The sequence below is a fragment of the Mercenaria mercenaria genome, chromosome 13 (genome assembly GCF_021730395.1).
Source record: "Mercenaria mercenaria strain notata chromosome 13, MADL_Memer_1, whole genome shotgun sequence".
NCBI lineage: Eukaryota > Metazoa > Mollusca > Bivalvia > Venerida > Veneridae > Mercenaria > Mercenaria mercenaria.
In genome coordinates, this window is record NC_069373.1 from 53,515,291 (window position 1) to 53,536,538 (window position 21,248).

At 35.3% G+C, this 21,248-nt stretch overlaps 1 protein-coding gene across 3 annotated transcripts in view; it reads right to left on the bottom strand.

The window, feature by feature from the left end:
* Positions 1 to 3,063: 3,063 nt before the first annotated feature.
* Positions 3,064 to 21,248, bottom strand: part of LOC123530060 (cyclin-dependent kinase 20-like) — a 28,683-nt gene continuing 10,498 nt past the window's right edge. For all 3 annotated transcript variants that reach the window (XM_053521868.1, XM_053521866.1, XM_053521867.1), the window contains exons 4-11: positions 21,004 to 21,043; positions 20,074 to 20,262; positions 18,109 to 18,230; positions 15,398 to 15,460; positions 14,209 to 14,260; positions 13,397 to 13,468; positions 10,278 to 10,433; positions 3,064 to 8,808 (exon numbers count right to left, since the gene is read on the bottom strand). In XM_053521868.1, coding sequence (XP_053377843.1) covers positions 8,620 to 8,808; positions 10,278 to 10,433; positions 13,397 to 13,468; positions 14,209 to 14,260; positions 15,398 to 15,460; positions 18,109 to 18,230; positions 20,074 to 20,262; positions 21,004 to 21,043 — 883 coding nt within the window. In that variant the 3' untranslated portion in view covers positions 3,064 to 8,619. The remainder of the gene's footprint in view (positions 8,809 to 10,277; positions 10,434 to 13,396; positions 13,469 to 14,208; positions 14,261 to 15,397; positions 15,461 to 18,108; positions 18,231 to 20,073; positions 20,263 to 21,003; positions 21,044 to 21,248) is intronic.

Consider the following 21,248-nt stretch of genomic DNA (forward strand, 5'->3'; position numbering starts at 1 on the left):
ACTGTGAAATATAGTATTCATAGTATCCAAGTTTATTTCATAAAACAGTTTACGTTTTTTTCCGTATATATAGAACAAGAGACAGAGTGTATGGGTAGGGACAAGTAAGTCTTGTCCACTATTTATCTATTGTCCGAATCTGCAATTTTAGATTTGCACTATCAAATATTTGCTCTATGCATACATACATTAACAAAATTCAGAAAGAACCTAGCTCTGCAAAATTCCAGGTAAACAAATTTGCAAAGTAGAAAATAATTTAAACAGTAATTTTGAGTCTATGGCTTTTGATTCAACTGCACCATATACTTTGCTCATAATAATTAAATATAAATCGTTGATTTAACTTTACTTGTAGTTGATATAGCCATGCAAAGTTTCATGATAATATCTCAGCTCATGCAACAAATGACAGAAAATGGTACATGTAATCTTAATTTTAAACCTACATTGATAAATGCAGGGAGATACCAATAAGTTACTTGATAAATGCAGGGAGATTAGACTTGTTAAAGAGATTGCTGACTCATGAGTTCTGCACATCGTCTTAACATAATGAGGTGATCATTTGACCCAAGTTTCATGAATATCCTTCAAGGGGTTAAGGAGAGACAGAGTGGACACAAAATGGAAGGCTCAAACCTTTGACTTTAAGTTGTGACCTTGACCTTGAGCTGACATGGCTGATTCATGAGTTTTGCATATTCTCTTGATGAGGTGATCATTCGACCAAAGTTTCATGAAAATCCTTCAAGTGGTTAAGGAGATACAGAGCGGACACAAAATGAAAGGCTCAAAGCTTTGACTTTGAGTTGTGACCTTGACCTTGAGCCGACATGGCTGACTCATGAGTTCAGCACATCGTCTTGACAAGGTGATCATTTGACCCAAGTTTCATGAAAATCCTTCAAGAGGTTTAGGATCAAACCTTTGACCTTGAGCCGACATGGCTGACTGATGAGTTCTGCACATTGTCTTGATGAGAAGATCATTTGACCTAAGTTTCATGAAAATTCTTCAAGGGGTTTAAGTTATATGGAGCGGACATAACTGTTACGGACAGACAGATGGATGGACCGACGGACGGATGGAGACCATTCCTATAACCCCCCACCATGGGGTATTAAAAAATTGTTGTATAAACTTCTCTAGCTACATTTCTACACAGTGGTTTGACATATTGTTCTAATAAAACCTATACAGGCTGTGCACAAAGCAAAATTTGCATCAATAATGCATGACATTGTCTGCAATTAATGAAATAAATAATGACATAGCAAAAAATAGACAAACTTGTTTCTACAATATTTCCTCTGAGATTTAATCTCTTATTGACTGGCAGTCATTAAAAGCATTTGTTAATTTCACTTGTGGTATTTTGCTAAAGTATTTCCGCTCTGCTGCATCTATTACATTACTCTTGACAAAAATAGACTAGCTATAGGTCAAAATGTTTTTTTTTTTATTTACTGGGTTTTATGGTAATTATGTACAGTTGAAAATGGTATCTCAAGTTCCAAAGGACTGAGCATGAAGCTTTCAAACACGGTATTAAATATAAATTCAACTTAGATGTTATACTTGTTGCAGGGGTTTTTCACTATAATATCTGTTGCCACAGCCTGATACACCATTTAGGTTCAAACCAGCAACCAAGCTGACTGAATAGCCATTTCCTTAGTGAATGCACCAGTGTTTATTAGGTGTCGAACAAGAGTTCATTGGTTATTCTGCTCAGTCTGACAACTGACCAATAGCAGACTGTGCACGACTGGTCTTAGTTCTATAGTCATTAATTTTCTAACATAATGGACTGCCTCATTCAATGTAGGCAATCCATTTATCATTTGAAGGTGGTGTTCACCACTCTGGGTAATTTGACTCACTGAATAGCGAACAGTGCAGACCATGATCAGACTGTACAGATGTGCAGGCTGATCTTGGTCTGCACTGGTCGCAAAGGCAGAATCACTTGCCGCCAGCAGGCTGATCTTGGTCTGCACTGGTCGCAAAGGCAGAATCACTTGCTGCCAGCAGGCTAAAGGTTAAATTGTAATCACCACTGAAAAATTTTCCGCTTTGGTCTATGCATTTTTAAAAAAATCCTTCTGTATCTTCAAACCTTCCAGACTGTTTGTTTAAGAGACGTTTTACTGTATTCATGAAATGTGTGTATAAGAATAGTCCCAACCCTTGACTCAGTTATCTCAACTGAAGGTCCGTCTACTAAGTCACCTAAGCACTCCTCACTTACTACAGCACATGATTGGTTGAGCTTCTAAAATGTTTGATATTTCTTACTTGTTGAACCTTTTTATGATTTTTGAAACTATGGTCTAATAAAAAATAAAATAAAGGTCAGATAAAAAATTAATGCTATAAAATGACTTAATGACAGAATGGAAATAAAGGAAAATTCAATTACTTTAGTCCCTTTGAAATGATATAATGTAATTGAAAGCAGACAAATCAATTTCACATTCATGCACACAAATTTCAAAGAATCACAATTTCTCTGCTCGGTATATGTTCAATAATCAGTCTGTCTTTGTGCACTAGTATTTTTTTGTGTGTGTCATTGGGGAATCATTGTGTCATTGTAAACTAGAGATTTTTCATGTGATGTAATCAAATACACTGTGAAATCAGCCGATAATATGACAGTAAAATTAGATAAAAGCAAGTCTTGTTCCAGTAATAATTAACCTTTACACTGCTAAATTTCTAAAATGGACTGGTCCATCATTCAGTTTGGGCAGTACCATTTATTATTCGAAGGGGTGTTCACTGAACATTTACCGAGTGAATAGTGAACAGTGGAGACCATGATCAGACTGCGCGAGTGTGCAAGATGATCTTGGTCTGCACTTGTCACAAAAGGCAAATTCCCTTGCCGCCAGCAGGCTAAAGCTTAATCATGGGAGTGGTAATACAGTGGATAAGGTGTCAGTCACTCAACCCCTTCATTCACTGGTTCAAGTCCCCCGCCCTACCCCACTTACAGAGTCATTAACAGACCAAATGAGTACTAACCAGCACTTGTCTATAAACAATTAACTTAAATTTTCAAAGGTTTGTCTCTTTATTTTTATTATATTTACAATGTATATGAACCAACATATTGTAGGAAATCTTAACAGATAAAACAAAACTGATTATATTCTTTTTCACTAAAAAATATATAGGCCACTAAATGGGATGAAATATCCTACTCATCAATTTTTGACCAAGGCTTATAATAAGCTAGTGGTGACCCCCTGTATTCACAAGTTTAACTGCATTTTTTTCAGGAATCCTTGCTCAGGGGGAACAATGTCACAGAGTTTTAATATCTGTATTCAGAAACTATTATTTCACCAGTGAACAATCGGACCACACATTAATTTTTCACTTCTTGAAGATACTGCACCATAAAAAATATATTGAAATAGCACAGATAAACAATAAACAAAATGATATCTGCTATATATAATGATAAAAGAAGGATCCTCTTTTAGAGGAAATAAATATGTCGTTATCATAAGACCACAAGAGTTCACTCCCTTCCCTAACATAATGCGTCACTATTAGGTGGAAATTCAGTACAATTTATTAATACATAAAAAAAATATATTAAGCTTCTGCATAAAAGCAAATAACGGACGGATTCTGATAAATAAAATTTTAGCAAACTGAAAAGAACATACACTTTGCTGTATATAATACATTTGCTCAAATTAATTTTAGTTTGGCGTGTGCCAATTCAATTTTGTTTTTCACAAGTCATTTTATAATTCACAGAAACACACAGGGGCAGGAAACATAATTTGTTTTAAGTATCTTAAGCATCCATTAAAAATTGTCCAATAAATCTACCAAGCTGTTTTCTCCAGATAAAGATACAAAGTTTTAAACAGTAAAATCATATTTCTTAAGTGTTCTGGAACATTCAACTAAATTTTGTTAAAACTGCAATGTTCAGAACTTTAGCACAAAAGGTGCATACCAAAGCATATAATAAAATATCCCACTCGTATGCATACCCAAACAAGTACAAAATATCAACCTCTTGTGTAGCTTACAATCTATACAGCTGGCAAACGATTTGGACCTATTATCATTAAGCCACGGATGCCCCTATCTTTGTTAATTTGAAGGAAACATCAGATAGAAACTATGATAAAGTTCTATTTTAAAATTCTAAGTTAATAGTCCATGTTTCAACCCAGTATCATCTAAAAGAACATTTTACCATGTTCTTAACAACAACAACATTAATCAACTAACATTTAACATTATCCTTAAGCATGTTCAAAACTAAAATTGAAAGAACAAATATTTGTTAAATTGACTTACAACCAGCAGTAAGTTGACGAAATCTGTTCATTTATTTGGTTATGAAATTGTCATATTTATATACTATTTTCATTTCAGAGACCTCTTGGCTCATATTCGTTCCATTAGTCCAAGAAATCCGTTCCTAAAAAGGGTCGAATTGTGCACTTTTTGTGAAAAGCATGAAACTTGGCATGGTAGTAGATAAATATATTACTCTTCATTTAAGAGTGGGAGCAGCGTCTTAAATCCAAAATGGCCACCAAAATCCAAGATGGCCGCCATAATTCAAAATTTTATGAAAAAATTAAGGAAATCATTAAACAGCTATGTAAAACATGCAAAAAGCATGCACATGGGAATTAGTAGAATATCATAATATAATACCTGGAATAAGTCTATCATTTGTATTGACAAAATCCAAAATGGCTGCCAAAAAATACAAAGCATTGTTTACTTTAGGTGGAAGTAATGCATTGTTAACAATAATACTTAATTGAAATGCTCTCTAGTACACAGACAAATAAACAAAACATGTTTTCTACCATATTTCAAGAACAAAGTAAATGAAAATGCAATTTTATTGAATAAATACTAATAGAAGTATACAAGAAATACTGTTTATGCTGTATGGATTCAAAATAAAAGTTAAATTGTTATATATCAACTATTTGATTTGATATTTAAAACAAATTTTTAAAAAGTTCCTTCCTTTTGTTTAAATGCATCAATTATTAACAAAAGTTGTTCCCGTTTGTTTAAATTTAGCCATTTATAATATATGTCAACAACATAAATACTGACACATGTTCCCGCAATTCAAAATAACAAATATAATTTCTGTTCCAAGTAAATCTATCAAAGATATATCAACTGTTTATCTACACATTTTAACACCCTGACTGTATAATTTTCACATCAGTCTAACATGCAGTGCACATAGTTCCATGCATTTCAGTATATGTTTACCTACTATAGCTCATGTATTTATCTGTATATATTCAATCCTTCATGTATGCTACTAACATATAGCACTCTACCCATTTGTTGTTTGGATAACTACAAACTGTAGCCTTAACTAGTGTTCATTTTTTACTTTCAGCATGAAACAATAGTAGTAGTAGTAGTAGACCTAGTTTTTAGCTCGACTATTCATAGAATAGTAGAGCTATTGGACTCGCCCATGCGTTGGCGTCCGCGTCGGCGTCGGCGTCTGCGTCCCGATTTGGTTAAGGTTTTGTATGTAAGCTGGTATCTCAGTAACCACTTGTGGGAATGGATTGAAACTTCACACACTTATTTACTGTGATAAACTGACTTGTACTGCACAGGTTCCATAACTCTATTTTGCTTTTTTACAAAATTATGCCCCTTTTTCAACTTAGAAATTTTTGGTTAAGGTTTTGTATGTAAGCTGGTAACTCAGTAACCACTTGTGGAAATGGATTGAAACTTCACACATATATTCACTGTGATAAACTGACCTACACTGCACAGGTTGCATAACTCTATTTTGCTTTTTACAAAATTATGCCCCTTTTTCAACTTAGAATTTTTTGGTTAAGGTTTTGTATGAAAGCTGGTATCTCAGTACTTACTAATGGGAATGGATTGAAACTTCACATACTTGTTCACTGTCATGATCTGACATACACTAAGCAAGTCCCATAACTCTACTCTTTTTTTCAAAATTATGCCCCTTGTTCGACAGCAGTTTTTGGTTAAATTTTTGTATGTAATCTGATATCTCAGTATCCACTAATCGAACGGATTGAAACTTCGCACTCTTGTTCACTGTCGTGATCTAACATGCACTGTGAAGGTCCCATAACTCTACTTTGCATTTTTACAAAATTATGCTCCTTTTTCGACTTAGCAGTTTTTGGTTAAGGTTTTGTATGTAAGCTGGTATCTCAGTATCTACAAATTGGAAAGGATTGAAACTTCACACACTTGTTCACTGTCGTGATATGACATGCAGTACAGAGGTTCAATACCTCTATTTTGCATTTTACAAAATTATGCTCCTTTTTCAACTTCTGCATTCATTCAATTGACAAAGCTGTTGAATAGTCGAGCGTTGCTGTCCTCCGACAGCTCTTGTTAGTGGAGGTTATTACTGCATGTTCTTGCTATAGATTATTGCATTGTTGGACAAATAACATACCTAATATGCTTATAAACTACTAACTTTTCAAATGATACCTCAAACACAGATAAGGAGGGTATTGAAATCAATTGGCATCTCTGTATCATATGCCAAGAAACTACAAGAGAACCCCTACAATGCCCTGCTAACCTTAACCCTACTCATCCAGGCTTTGGAAAGGAGTATACCTCATTTTGTGATAATATCTATAAATTCATAGAACCAGGGGTTTGTCTTCCAGTACTTTTAAAACTGGAAAGTTTGAAAAGGGAAACATCCATAGCTGATACTTTGACAAAGAACAAAGGTAAATGGCATAAGACATGCAGAGTAAAGTTCAGAGACCGAGAGCTTGATACGGCAACTAAGCGGCTGCATCAGTATACAGTGATGCAACACCTATGAAAGTTACACGGAAGAGCACTGCAAATGCAACTCTTCTTGATAATAACACACGTTTTATTTGAAATAAATGAGGTGGGTCAACCTTGCATAAAGTATCTACATTTCACAGTTCACTCAACAAGATTGAAAACTAGACTCATGGCACATTTTAAAGACATGCATGCATATAATGAAGGCCGAGAAGTTTTTTGGCATTTAATGATGATGTAGGATTTGCCTTAAGAGAAATCGAGGAATATATTGATTATGACAATGATGCATTGTTCAAAGAGTGTGTATAATTGCAATCAACGTGAACCACCGAGACTGACAGACCGAGATCATGAAGCTTATCCACAAAACCACGCTTTCTGGTCTCTGCATGTACAATGAGTCCTACATATATTGGTAGAAATGGTTCACGTTGCTTGCAATTATACACACTCTTTGTTGTGTCTCTGCGACGAGTAGATGTGCTGTTAAATATCATAAGTTGTGCTCTGGACATGGCGGATTGAAACTCATCAACTTTCGATGTCCTAGTCTTAATATTTGAACCCCCTAAGATCATCTCTACAATAGTCTGTAGGAATTTTGGTATAGCCTTCTGTTAGCAAGTTTCTTGCAATGTTCCATTAAAAGCACATTTTTACCACTGAACATATCCCGGCCAACAATGTTTGCTGCTTTACATGATATGACTGCATCATTGTCATAATCAATATATTCCTCGATTTTCTGATATATCAATACTTAGTTGCTTGAAGGCAAACTTAAAATGCACCGCGCTGTGTAAATGTAGTGGTGACTGCGAACAATAAATATCAAGGTCTGTTTGGTAGAATTGAAATGACACTTGAAATATGTAAAACATCAGTATGTATCCACTAAACGATGTTGTTTTGCAGTTTTGTTTTAACATACATACATATATATGAATGCATATAAAACATTCGATGGTCAGAACTGGTCCAGTGAACTTTGATATATGGCATTTTTTGGAAATGATAACTTTTCTGTAATATGTAAAACTACATCTATTTTTTAAGGTCGCCATTTTGGATTTTGTTTGCCATACTAATTGATTTTATTAACAAATGTTAATGTTATTTCAGGAGTGTACACTTATATGTTATTTCAGGAGTGAACACTTATGCATGAATTATGTAAATTTCATAAATATTCACACAAAAAGTAAACCCCAATGGTTGCGTGATTCACTTATGAAAACATGATGGCAGCCATCTTGGATTTTGTCAGCCATATTGGACTTTTTTATTAATTTGTCATTCTTATTGGAAGCTGAGTATGATTGTATACAATTATTTGCCAAGTTTCAAGATAATTACAAAAATGCTCAATTGTAGTGCGTTTTTGTTTCGTAAACATAATATTTTGGCCGCCATTTTGGATTTTGGCAGCCATATTGGATTTTATTTTTGCTTTTACATCATGCCTATTTGATATTTGATATAATTATATAATAATATGCCAAAATATGTTATTTCAATGCTATCTTAACAGTCGTCTCAGTATTTTCCTATAGAACTGTAAGTTTTGGCGGCCATCTTGGATTTTGGCAGCCATTTTGATTTTCACAGCCCGCTTCCCACTCTTAAATAAAATGAAATATATTCATCAGCTAGCATGCCAAGTTTCATGCTTTTCACACGATGTGCACAATTATTTTACGAATTTCTCGGACTATATGCGTATGTTCGATTCTTGGCACCAACAACTCACGGACACCAGAAATTTCCTCATACTAGTATTCATTTTATTTTAACAACATGAGGTGCCAGCAGTTCTGGGTCTATAAGAGACTTTTCTAGCGGGACGTCAATGTTATACTGGTGTGCTGTCTGGCGTCTCTGTATCCCGCGTTGACTACGCTGTGGTATCGGCAGTTCCGAATGGTGAGCAGGTAACGGTTCTGTGAAGAAGTAGGGATGTACCAATGCCTGCAGTAGTAGGTAAAAAGATTGATAAAATACAGCATTGTGTTTTAAATAACTGTCAAGTATACTTCAGCTAAAAACAATCTGACCAGTTTTCATGTTTATCAGGTTAAAATAATGACTTCTAAAGTGTTAATATGTTTTTTATAGGGACGATTTCAAAATTTTGAATCCGGTTAATCCTTTGTATGAAATCGAATCGAATAATCAGCTGCCATATTGAAAATCCTTTTCCATATCAAGGTACTTCCGGCAGCTGACTTCATTAGGAACTTATTGCAAGCAGTGTGATAACTGATAAGTCATATTTTCGTGTATTTTATTTTAAATATATCACAACTGGCAAACCAGAGACTATTGATTATGTTGATGTGCTTTTGTGGAAATATACTGCAGGTGTATGTACTGGTCACAGAAATGTATAAAGATAAAGTAACAAATGTTTATGTTACCCCTATACACCCCGCGATTGATAAAATAAAGATCGATAAACACATTCAGGCATGTTGCTGTCAAGGATGTAATGTATACATGCAGTAATATACATTTTATTGGGTTCGTGGGATGTTTATTGTTTAAGAGCGATTAGCGGTTTTGCAAAATATAAACCGGTTTCACCTAGTAATCGAATCATATCTGATTAACCGAGTAATCATCCCAGTCCTAGTTTTTTATATGATTTACCCGCATGACTCAGTTGCAAACTTTGCATAGGTTTTATTAGACAAATATTTTGACCATGTCTTACACAGATCAAAGAAGTATAAAATACACAGAATGGCAACTGGCTGTAATCTCGCGTGAGCTCGTGTCAGAGCGTGATTCTGCGTTATCTTACTAAAAACAAACATCGGCGAGCATGGAGTTACAATTTGTACCTTTAAAACTACATTTAAAATACATGTTAGCTTCTAAAACAAAATTAGTTTAATGTAAAATGGTCTTAAGACACGAAGTACACGTTTTTTTTGCCATCGAAAGAAGCGTGGTCATACGGTGATAATTATTTTACCGATGAATAATTGCTTTCGCATACAAAATGGCGCGTGGAGAAAGCGCCACTTCCGGTAAACAAGATCTCGTTTTTTTGTCACGGGAGGTTGGCGAGATTTGCTCTATATGCCTTTCAAGTTGCCAATCTATTTATTTTTATAGCTCTTTGCACAGATCAGGTAGAAAATTTGTGTTTACAAATTTTTTCTACTATTTCTAACCAAAATAGCCCAGTAATAAACTCTTCCAAAATATTATTGCAGCAAACATTTTGACCAAGTTATTTGAAGGTTTTGTCATAATTGTGACCTCTAGAGTGTTAACACTAAAACTACAGATGATAACATACCGGATTATACACATACACTACCTTCGGTTCAGGACAGCTAAGAAGGCATAAGGGAGAGGGAATCTTTAACAAACTTTTCTAAGTGAATCAAAGGTTTTAACTAGGTTAACTACATCAATTTTCTGCTTACCTCCTTAGCTGAGATCCTCTGTTTTGACTGATAAACCAGAAATTTCTTCAACAAATCTAGTGCCTCTTTAGAAGCATCGGGGACTACTTCTTCAAATGGCACTGGGTCAGTTTCTGGGAATGTGATTTTGTTATAATCTGGTAACTCGTGCATACCCTGGAACAAACAGGAAATTAGTGATGCACAGACCTATTCAGAAATCGAATTCCTTAAAATAATTCTGCCATTTATGATGGACAGACCTGTCGACATCATGGACACATCATGCACAGAAACATTTGACCATTTAAACTTTCAATGATAGCTAAAACTCCTTTTTCTCACATTAAAGATCAAAACTGAACCAACACAACTATGTAATTTTTCCTTGGATTTAATATTTTTGATAACAAGAGCTGTCCATAAGACAGCCAAGCTCGACTATTCGAAATATTGTCCCAAAAGCAGGAAAATATTACCCAAAATGTTAAAATATCAAAAGAGTTTTAAGTTCAAAAGGGGACATAATTTGACCAAAATGCATATCAGACTTATGGGACTAGTTTTATAACTGGAAGGCACATGTAAAGTTTCAATTCAATATCTGCATTAGTTTTGGAGATAGTAACTTGCATGTAAAACTTTAACCAGAATTTTCTAAGTCCAAAAGAGGGCATAATATGCCCAAAATACATGTCAGAGTTATGGGACTTGACCCAGTGAGGTTGGTAATTGATCTAGAAATGAAAAAATAAGTTTCAAATCCATATGCCTTTAAGTAACAGCTGTATGTACTTGCACGCAAAACTTTAACCAGGATTTTCTAAGTCCAAAAGGGGGCATAATTTGGCTAAAATGCAGGTCAGAGTTATGGGACTTGGTGCTATCAACTAGTTTTATAACCCCAAAGACACATGTGAAGTTTCAATTCAATATCTGCATTAGTTTTGGAGATAGAAACTTGCATGTAAAACTTTAACCAGGATTTTCTAAGTCCAAAAGGGGACATAATTTGCCCAAAATACATGTCAGAGTTATAGGACTTGGCTCAGTGAGGTTGGTAATTGATCTAGAAAATGAAAAAATAAGTTTCAAATCCATATGCCTTTAAGTAACAGCTGTATGTACTTGCACGCAAAACTTTAACCAGGATTTTCTAAGTCCAAAAGGGGGCATAATTTGGCTAAAATGCAGGTCAGAGTTATGGGACTTGGTGCTATCAACTAGTTTTATAACCCCAAAGACACATGTGAAGTTTCAATTCAATATCTGCATTAGTTTTGGAGATAGAAACTTGCATGTAAAACTTTAACCAGGATTTTCTAAGTCCAAAAGGGGACATAATTTGCCCAAAATACATGTCAGAGTTATAGGACTTGGCTCAGTGAGGTTGGTAATTGATCCAGAAAAAGAAAAAAGAAGTTTCAAAGCTATATGCCTTTAAATAATAGCTGTATGTACTTGCATGCAAAACTTTAACCAGAATTTTCTAAGTCCAAAAGGGGGCATAATTTGGCCAAAATGAAGGTCAGAGTTATGGGACTTGGTGCTATCAACTAGTTTTATGACCCCAAAGACACATGTGAAGTTTCAATTCAATATCTGCATTAGTTTTGGAGATAGTAACTTGCATGCAAAACTTCAACCAGAATTTTCTAAGTCCAAAAGGGAGCATAATTTGCTCAAAATACATGTCAGAGTTATGGGACTTGAGCCAGTGAGGTTGGTAATTGACCTAGAAAAAGAAAAAATAAGTTTGAAAGCTATATGCCTTTAAATGATAGCTGTATGAACTTGCATGCAAAAACTTAACCAAGGTGTGACGCCGATGGTGACACCAATAGTCTTTGAATAGTCGAGCTAAAAATCATGAACTGTATTTTCATTGGATCAAAATATTTTTTGTATTCTTATATTTATGGAAAGGAACCTTATATTTTTTGTAGTAAGCTACTATCAAATGTAAACATAAGCACTGTTATTTCTTGTGCATTCATATGGGTATAAACCACATAAGGACTTTTATCAAATAATCCAAGAATAACTACCGGTAGCACAGTTCATGGATTTGCCTTAAATGCAAATGTAGTTTATACCCTTCTACAAATGCACAAGAAATAACATTCAATCCATAAATGAGCCACGCCATGAGAAAACCAACATAGTGGCTTTGCGACAAACATGGATCAAGACCAGCCTGCGCATCCATGCAGTCTGGTCAGGATCCATGCTGTTCGCTAGCGGTTTCTCTACTTGCAATAAGCTTTGAAAGTGAACAGCATGGATCCTGACCTGACTGCGCGGATGTGCAGGCTTGTCTGGATCCATGCTGGTCGCAAAGCCACTACGCTGGTCTTCTCATGGCGTAGCTCAAATACTTCTTCTAAACATAAACTGATACAAAAACTAAAAGTCATTGCTTCTCCATCAGTGAAGATCTCTTCACTTAATATCTTAGCACTATATTATGTTAATTTAAAGTTCAAACTTATTGATTATACACTGCCTAGAAAGTTTACACTATTTACTTAACTATGCTCAAAAGTTGTTCCTAGATTTTTTACCAGTTCTGTGGTGCCTTAGTAAGAGATTGCAGAGACCATATCAAATTCTGCTCCCAAATGGCTTCCAACCCATAACCTCTAGATGAGTCTGACACAACTAATACATTGTATATTGATGTGCCTTCATATTTTTTACTTGTGCAATCCGTATATAGTTGTCAAATTACTGCCAAATCCATCCAAGGTCACCAAATTCATCCATGGTTGCCACATACATCCATGGTTGCCAAATACACCCATGATACAGGTCTGATCCCTTCAAGTCACTGGCCCCTCTACCTTGTAGGCTCGAAACCCCACTTTGGATACAGAATTCGTTTATGTGAAGAAGCTATCCAGCTGACTTACAGAAGGTTAATGGTACTACCCAGGTGCAGGCTCGTGCTTAAGGGGCCCAGAGGGGCATCTGAGGTGAACCTGCACCATCAAACATCAAAAGCTTGAAAGTCATATGATCTAAATTGTGTGCGACTAAATACACACAAACACACACACACAAAAAAATCTTTGGTTCTAGCTTAAACAATATACATTTAATTCCGAGTGACAAACAACAACAACAAACTGCTTACTTACAGGCCAGATCTTTTCATTTGGTGTACCAAGTACCCCCTGTACACAACACAGCTGTTTGATATCATTTTCACCCTGAAAAAAAAGGTGTTACATAATTATGTTGCTAAAAGTAAAGGTGTTGATATAAATTATCATATCTTACCTGAATAAATACATAATGAATGGAAATCTGGTATCAGATATTTAAAATGTTATGTGAACACCAAAAGCATGGCAATGTTAATATTGAATTCTGCTATACATTGAGTCTAAAAAGGTAAATTTTGCTTATAGCAGTGGCTTGGCTTTAATATGATAATTTTAGATATTTTTCCTTTTTACTTAAAAGAGAGGATGCAGAGGCCCATAGCTAACACTGCCTCACTACAAAACCAGAGGTCAGGAGTTAGATCCCCAGGTCCTCCAGTGTAACAGGCCTGGTATCCATCCTTTATTTTTTTCAGACTGAAAATGACTTGCATGGAGGACACATATTTTGTCTTACACTGGTTAATGTTCTAATGTTTGAATTTGAGTTGCACTTTCCTCTAACTAAAAATTACTAGCAGCCTTCTTGGACTCTGGTGGCATCTATAAATAAGCCTACAACAAACCTTTTACATCGTTTCTGGGAGATTCTTAGAAAAGGCTAAGATTACATGTCACACTGTTTAGACCATGTCCCTAAACTATTCACAATGAATAAATTTAGTATTCTCTCAAGATAATGAATCTGAGAAGTTCAACAGACAATACGATTTGACAATAAATTTTGTTTTCTGCAAAAAAGCATTCTATGAAATAAAAACATGGGGAATCAATTTGAAACTTACTGGAAAGAGAGGCGAGTTATTCAACAACTCTCCAAATATACATCCAACAGCCCTGAAAAGCAAAATAAAGCACTTTTTTTTCATAAAAACCATAAGGTACAAAAAATTAGAGTTTATCTCTACATGAAGTATTGCATTCAACACTGCTTTTCAATATTTTCAGTCAATATAAAGTATTCATGGACATATTACCTGTATGTCTCTAGAGTTTGAAGCATTTATTGTTACAGTACTGTTGGCCTATTTACAGGCACAGCTAAATTCTTGCTTGACTGTGTCAATTTTTGCTACTACCTGACATACACTTCAGGGATTTTTTCTTTAAAGTTTCATACAAGAAAAACAGTTGAATTTCATCCGCTTGAACCCGACAAAATTTGTTTGAGTTTAATCAGTAATTCCCCCATAAAAATATACATGATAAAGGGATTTGCCGGGACTTAATGAAGAGTTTGAGTAAAGGCTGGTGATCAAATGATCCGAGTTCGAGTGAACAACTGTACCGCCTTGACCTTAACTTTGGTTGTTGTTGATAATTCATGCAAAGTTCATAAAATATATTTAATATCTATGCACTAAACATCTCTTTCTAAACCGACACTGTTTAATGTTGACAGAGTTGCCAATTTGCTAAAAAAAACAACTAGATTTCCAAACTTCATAAATGAGCCGTGCCATGAGAAAAACCAACTTAGTGGGTTTGCGACCAGCACGGATCCAGACCAGCCTGCGCATCTGCGCAGTCTGGTCAGGATCCATGCTGTTCGTTTTCAAAGCCTACTGCAATTAGAGAAACTGTTATTCAACAGCATGGATCCTGACCAGACTGTGCGGAAGCGCAGGCTGGTCTGGATCCATGCTGGTCGCAAACCCACTATGTTGGTTTTCTCATGGCACGGCTCAAATATAACTGAATCACAACTGATTCATGTTTTGTTTACAAAATGTCCCCTAAGCACAAAACTGCATATAAATATACACGCAGAAGCCAACACAATAGTTTCACACTGAGGCAATGAAATTTTAATTCATCTTTTAATTTAATACTAATAACATTTCTAAATTTTGAATAATCTGTTAATTATGAAGACCTGCATGAACAATGCTTTAGATTCCTTGTTAACACCATCTCAATCTTGAATCTTCTAAAGTCTTAAAAAGTTGCCCATGAAAATTAATAAAGAAATACCATAAATCAACTCCCTCATCATATTTTCTTGCTCCATACAGCAACTCAGGTGCTCTGTACCATCTGAAGAAAACAGAAGAAACCATTTTAATTTCTAAAACAGTTAATATATACTGTATAAGTGGATATATTCGGATTCAAGAAATTTGCAAATTGCCAATTCAAGATGTTTTGCAAGCAGAAATACTCCTGAATTGCTGAAAACTGAAGAGCCAAAGCTAAGTTTGTTAAACTTTACTTTGACTATACTGATGTGTCTTGGTGGACATGAAAATTTACGCTGGCTGATATTTTCGCTAAATTTTTTAATTCGCGAGATTCGCAAACATTTCCTCCTTACAAACTCTTCCACTTATACAGTAAGGTAGTGGACCAATAATGACACTTGAAAATTCCATATTTCCTTAAGATTTAATAATGTACCGGTACTCCTGTTAGTATGTATGGCTTTTGTACATGCACTGTCTGACAAGGTTCAGGCACTGACTGACAAGGTACATGCACTGTCTGACAAGGTATATGCACTGACTGACAAGGTACATGCACCCTCTGACAAGGTTCGGGCACTGACTGACAAGGTAAATGCACTGCCTGACAAGGTACATGCAAGTTCAGATAACAGTGATAAAGCCTTCTGTTAAATTTTAAAATTCAGTAACTCTTGAGATGGAATAATACATGTATGTTCAGATATTCACAAGTTCACTTCACAGTGATTCATATCTGTAAGTTTGGACCAAGCTGATTGAGAACTAGGGAGTTACCAGGACAACCATTTACTAGTAAGGGTTCTCAGGATAAGGATTTCAGGACAGACAGATGCCTCAACAACTAGACTAGCATGAGTTATCAGGACAAGTATTTCAGGACAGACATATGTCCTTACAACAATACTAGTAAGGGTTCTTAGGACATGAGTGTCAGTAGAGACAGATGTCCCTACAACTAGACTAGTATGTGTTATCAGGAAAAGGATTTCAGGACAGACAGATGCCTCAACAACTAGACTAGCATGAGTTATCAGGACAGACATATGTCCTTACAACAATACTAACAAGAGCTGTCTGATGACAGCGCGCTCGACTATTCGAAGAATTTATTGAAGAATGGTGTCAAAATATTTCCACGGATATTCAGACAAAAGAAATAAATAGATTAGACAAACAATGTTCCTGTATTACTTTGATTTCGATAGGTCTTGCACTAAATGGCAATATATGAGCCAATTTCAAAGTCCAAAAAGGGCCATAATTCAGTCAAAATAGTTATGTACTCTTGCCTACAGATGGAAATCATAATGATAAACAGGTGTTCAAAGTTTAAAAGCCATATGTCAAATAGTTTTGACAAAACATGGACTTGTATGGAAACAGAACCAATTTCAAAGTCCAAAATGGGCCATAATTCAGCCAAAATAGATGACAGAGTTATGTTCTCTTTCCTACAGATAGAGACTATTATACTAAACAAGTGATAAAAGTTTCAAAGCCATATGTCTAACACTTTACAAAAAATATGAACTGGTACGAAAAACTTAACCAAGATTTCTCAGTCAAAAAGGGCCATAATTCAGCCAAAATCCTTGATGGAGTTATGTACTCTTGCCTATAACTGGACATGGTGATGGTAAACAGATGTTGAAAGTTTCAAAGCTTTATCTCAAAAGACTTTGTCAAAATATGAACTGGTATGAAATATTAACCCAGATTTCTAAGTCAAAAAGGGCCATAATTCAGCCAAAATCCTTGATGGAGTTATGTACTCTTGCCTATAACTGGACATGGTGATGGTAACCAAGTGTTGAAAGTTTCAAAGCTTTATCTCTAAAGACTTTGTCAAAATATGAACTGGTACGAAAAACTTAACCATGATTTCTAAGTCAAAAGGGGCCATAATTCAGCCAAAATGCTTGATGGAGTTATGTGCTCTTGCCTATAACTGGACATGGTGATGGTAAACAAGTGTTGAAAGTTTCAAAGCTTTATCTCAAAAGACTTTGTCAAGATGTGGACTGGTACGAAAAACTTAACCCAGATTTCTAAGTCAAAATGGACCATAATTCAGCCAAAATCCTTGATGGAGTTATGTGCTCTTGCCTATAACTGGACATGGTGATGGTAAACAAGTGTTGAAAGTTTCAAAGCTTTATCTCAAAAGACTTTGTCAAAATATGAACTGGTACGATAAACTTAACCATGATTTCTAAATCAAAAGGGGCCATAATTCAGCCAAAATCCTTGATGGAGTTATGTGCTCTTGTTTATAACTGGCCATGATGATGGTAAACAAGTGTTGAAAGTTTCAAAGCTTTATCTCAAAAGACTTTGTCAAAATGTGGACTGATACGAAAAACTTAACCCAAGGTGTGACGCCGACGCCGACACCCACGCCGTGGTGAGTAGGATAGCTCTACTTATTCTTCGAATAGTCGAGCTAAAAAGGGTTCTTAGGACATGAGTATCAGTAGAGACAGATGTCCCTACAACTAGACTAGTATGTGTTATCAGAAGAAGGATTTAGGACAGACAGATGCCCCTGCAACTAGACTTGTAGGGGTTACCAAGACAAGGATTTCAGGACAGAAAAATGCCCTTACAACAATACTAGTAAGGGTTCTCAGGACATGAGTGTCAGTAGAGACAGATGTCCCTACAACTACAAGACTGTTAGTCACAAAAATTGTGAAACGTAACCAGTTCTAGCATGCCTACCTGGTTGCAACCTGATGACTGTATAACCTATTGCCTTTGTTCTGGAATACTCTTGCCAGTCCAAAATCAGCTATCTTCAAGTGACCTGTTGAGCTAATCAGCAGATTGGCTGGCTTCAAATCCTGAAAAATTGTTACAGTATATCTTTTTTTAATTACACACCTAACATCTCTGTTACAAAAGCAACTACATTTAGTTCCATTCAACAAAAGTCTTAGTAAAATGACCTCTGCATAGCAACAACCTCTGCATAGTAACAACCTCTGCATAGTAACAATCTCTGCATAACACCAACCTCTCTACAACAAACATATTTTAGTCTTCCTCTGAAGACTTTACTCAGAAGGCACACCGTAGAATGAACTGCAAACAAACCAGATAAGATAATTTCCTCAATCAAGCTGGGAGGTTTGTTTTACCTGAAAGACATTCAGTCTGAAGCCAGCTTTAGATCAAAACTAAAAACACATTTGTTTAGTCAGTTTTATGAACAATGAGTGTAGTCTTGTTAAAATACAAAATATCAGTAGTGGTGTAAAATAGTATCTATACATGTCCAAATCTCTAAATCTAAGTTCTAGAATCCTGTTCATTTTTGAATGTATATATTTTAAATGTGTGTTATGTAATTGTAAAGCACAATAGAATATTTTATAATTTTTGCGCTATATAAATGCCATGTATTTGTATTTTGTATTTGTATTCACCACCCCCCCCCCACACCATCCCCGAGATGGATTTTCCTGATTCTTATGATGGAGCTTCCTTGTTTAAAATCAAAATTACCATTTTGAATTTATTATTTACAGTAGGTATATAAAGTTGAAGTCTTTTTCACGGAAACAATTTACTTTTATAAATTGACATGAACACGAAAAATAATCCCAACGATTATTAAATATTTTACAGTGCATAGTGTTTATCAAAAGATAAGAAGTGTGTATACAGAAATATCAGATATGTCTGTGTGACAATATTTTAGAAACCCTCCTTTTATATGAGGTTTAACCTTCCTGTTAGGTGCAGTATTTTCATTTACATAAATAAAATCCAAGTTTTCTGTTAAAGACATATTTTCATGAAATATTAAAAAGCCCGTGACTTTTCTCTAAAGGGCTGTATTGACAAGTTTTCATGTTTTACTTTATGATTTTTCTGTAAATCACTGTACTGACAGCAGGGCCATTGCCACACTGAGGCAAACAGAGGCACTTTATACCTGTAAAATTTGAGGTTCAAGATTTCTAATCATTCATTTATTTTTTGCAAGTTTTTTTTTGTTGGGTTTTACATCACACCGACAATTATAGGTAATATGGTGACCTTTCTTCTTTTTCTGGTGGAGGAAGACCCCAGGTGCCCTCCAAGCATTATTTCATCATGGGCAGGCAGCTGGGTAAAACCACCCGCTTTCTCTAGGTCAGCTGGATAGCTTCCTCACATAAAGAGTTCTACGCCCTGAGTGTGGCTCGATCCAGCATCAGTGACTGGCAAGAGATTCGAAGTGTTTCTGCTTAAACTGTAAGTTCTCTAGTAAAACTTTGTTATTTCTTGCATATCATAATTTTAGTAACAGTTTATCAGAGTAAAGTTGTAGCCTCGGAGAACAGCTAGGTCTTTGGAAAACAAATAATCACGAACATAATGCAACATACCCATTTGCTAGCTAAAGATGCTACGACTGATTTGATACTACTTTGCAGGATATTTGCAGTAAAAACGGTAATTGCAGTAACTGTTTACTTGCCAGAAGAGCTTAAAAACTTGTTTTAAGGTCTGCCCCTATCCCCCACCCTAAACACTGGGATTCTGCCTCCAGTAAAATAAATTCCTGGCTGTGGCCCTGGACAGGTGTTTAAGTTCCACCCCTATTAGACACTGTATTGACTGGTTTTCAGGTTTTACCTCTTTTAGACCTTTTTTTTAATTTAGAAAAAAAAGTTATCCTAATTCAACAGTACATACCCTATGCATGATGTTGTTCTCATGACAGTATGCCACACCTTTCAGCACCATTAACATATATGATTTCACCTGGGCTTCCGACAATGGTTTGTCAGAATTACGTATAACTTCTGACAAATCTGAGAACATGTACTCAAACTCCAGAACAAGTGAGCTTCCATGTGGAAACACCTCTCGTAGTTTCACCACCTGTAATTAATAAAGCAGTTCTTGTGAAAATTTCTTCACAAACAGTGAAACATCGCTGGCTCAAGAATCAATGGCTCAAGCACCACGACTGACAGCAGTCCTGACAAGTTCCCATATATTTGCTTAAAAGGATGATCTTTCTTCTACTCAAGGTTCAAACTATGGTTATTGCATGTAATAGGCATACACATCAAATCATTTTAAAAGCATTTAAAGTGAAAATACAGTCAAACTTGTGCTTAAGATAGTATGTAATCAGACACCACTTAGCTCTAATAAGACAATTATTTGCAATAGTGTGGAATTATTAATAGTCCTGGCAAGCAACTTTTATGAATTTCCAACCACAATACGCAAAATTATATCCAAATGAACAAAGGTCACATTCTTTTATCTCCAAAAGTGGATCTGCAAAAATATTTTGCAATACTCTGGGGCTGAACATATTTTACTTCAGCTCTTGATTTCCCAGAATATGTATTCAGAGCCTGGGTTAAAAAATAAATTTGGAGACCAGTCACAGAATGTTACCTTGCTATTGGTCCTTTCCAGAAATGATCTAAGGAAGAACCAATCAGATACTGGCTTGTTTAGACTGGTCTCCAAACTTATTTTTCATAACCACTGGCCCAAAAGTTTAATTAAAATTCAAGCTTTCATTGCCGTACATTAAATTTTAATGACAAATTTGTGTCCTGACAATAATATCAATGTACCACTTGGTCACCCCTGAATACTTACATATGGATTGTCTTCAATTTCTTGCAAGGCCTTGATTTCTCTTAAATGCAAAAGAAAATATTCTCAAATAACTACATTAAATATCTGTACATGTTTACTTTAAAACACAAAGCAATGTGAACTATTATATCTTCTGAAATGTAACATATTTATCAAATATGCCACTTTTTAAAACTCCCCTTTATTCCTTTTTCCTTCAAAATGACAAAAAATTCTCCTATTCATGGCCCAATCCTATATCCACT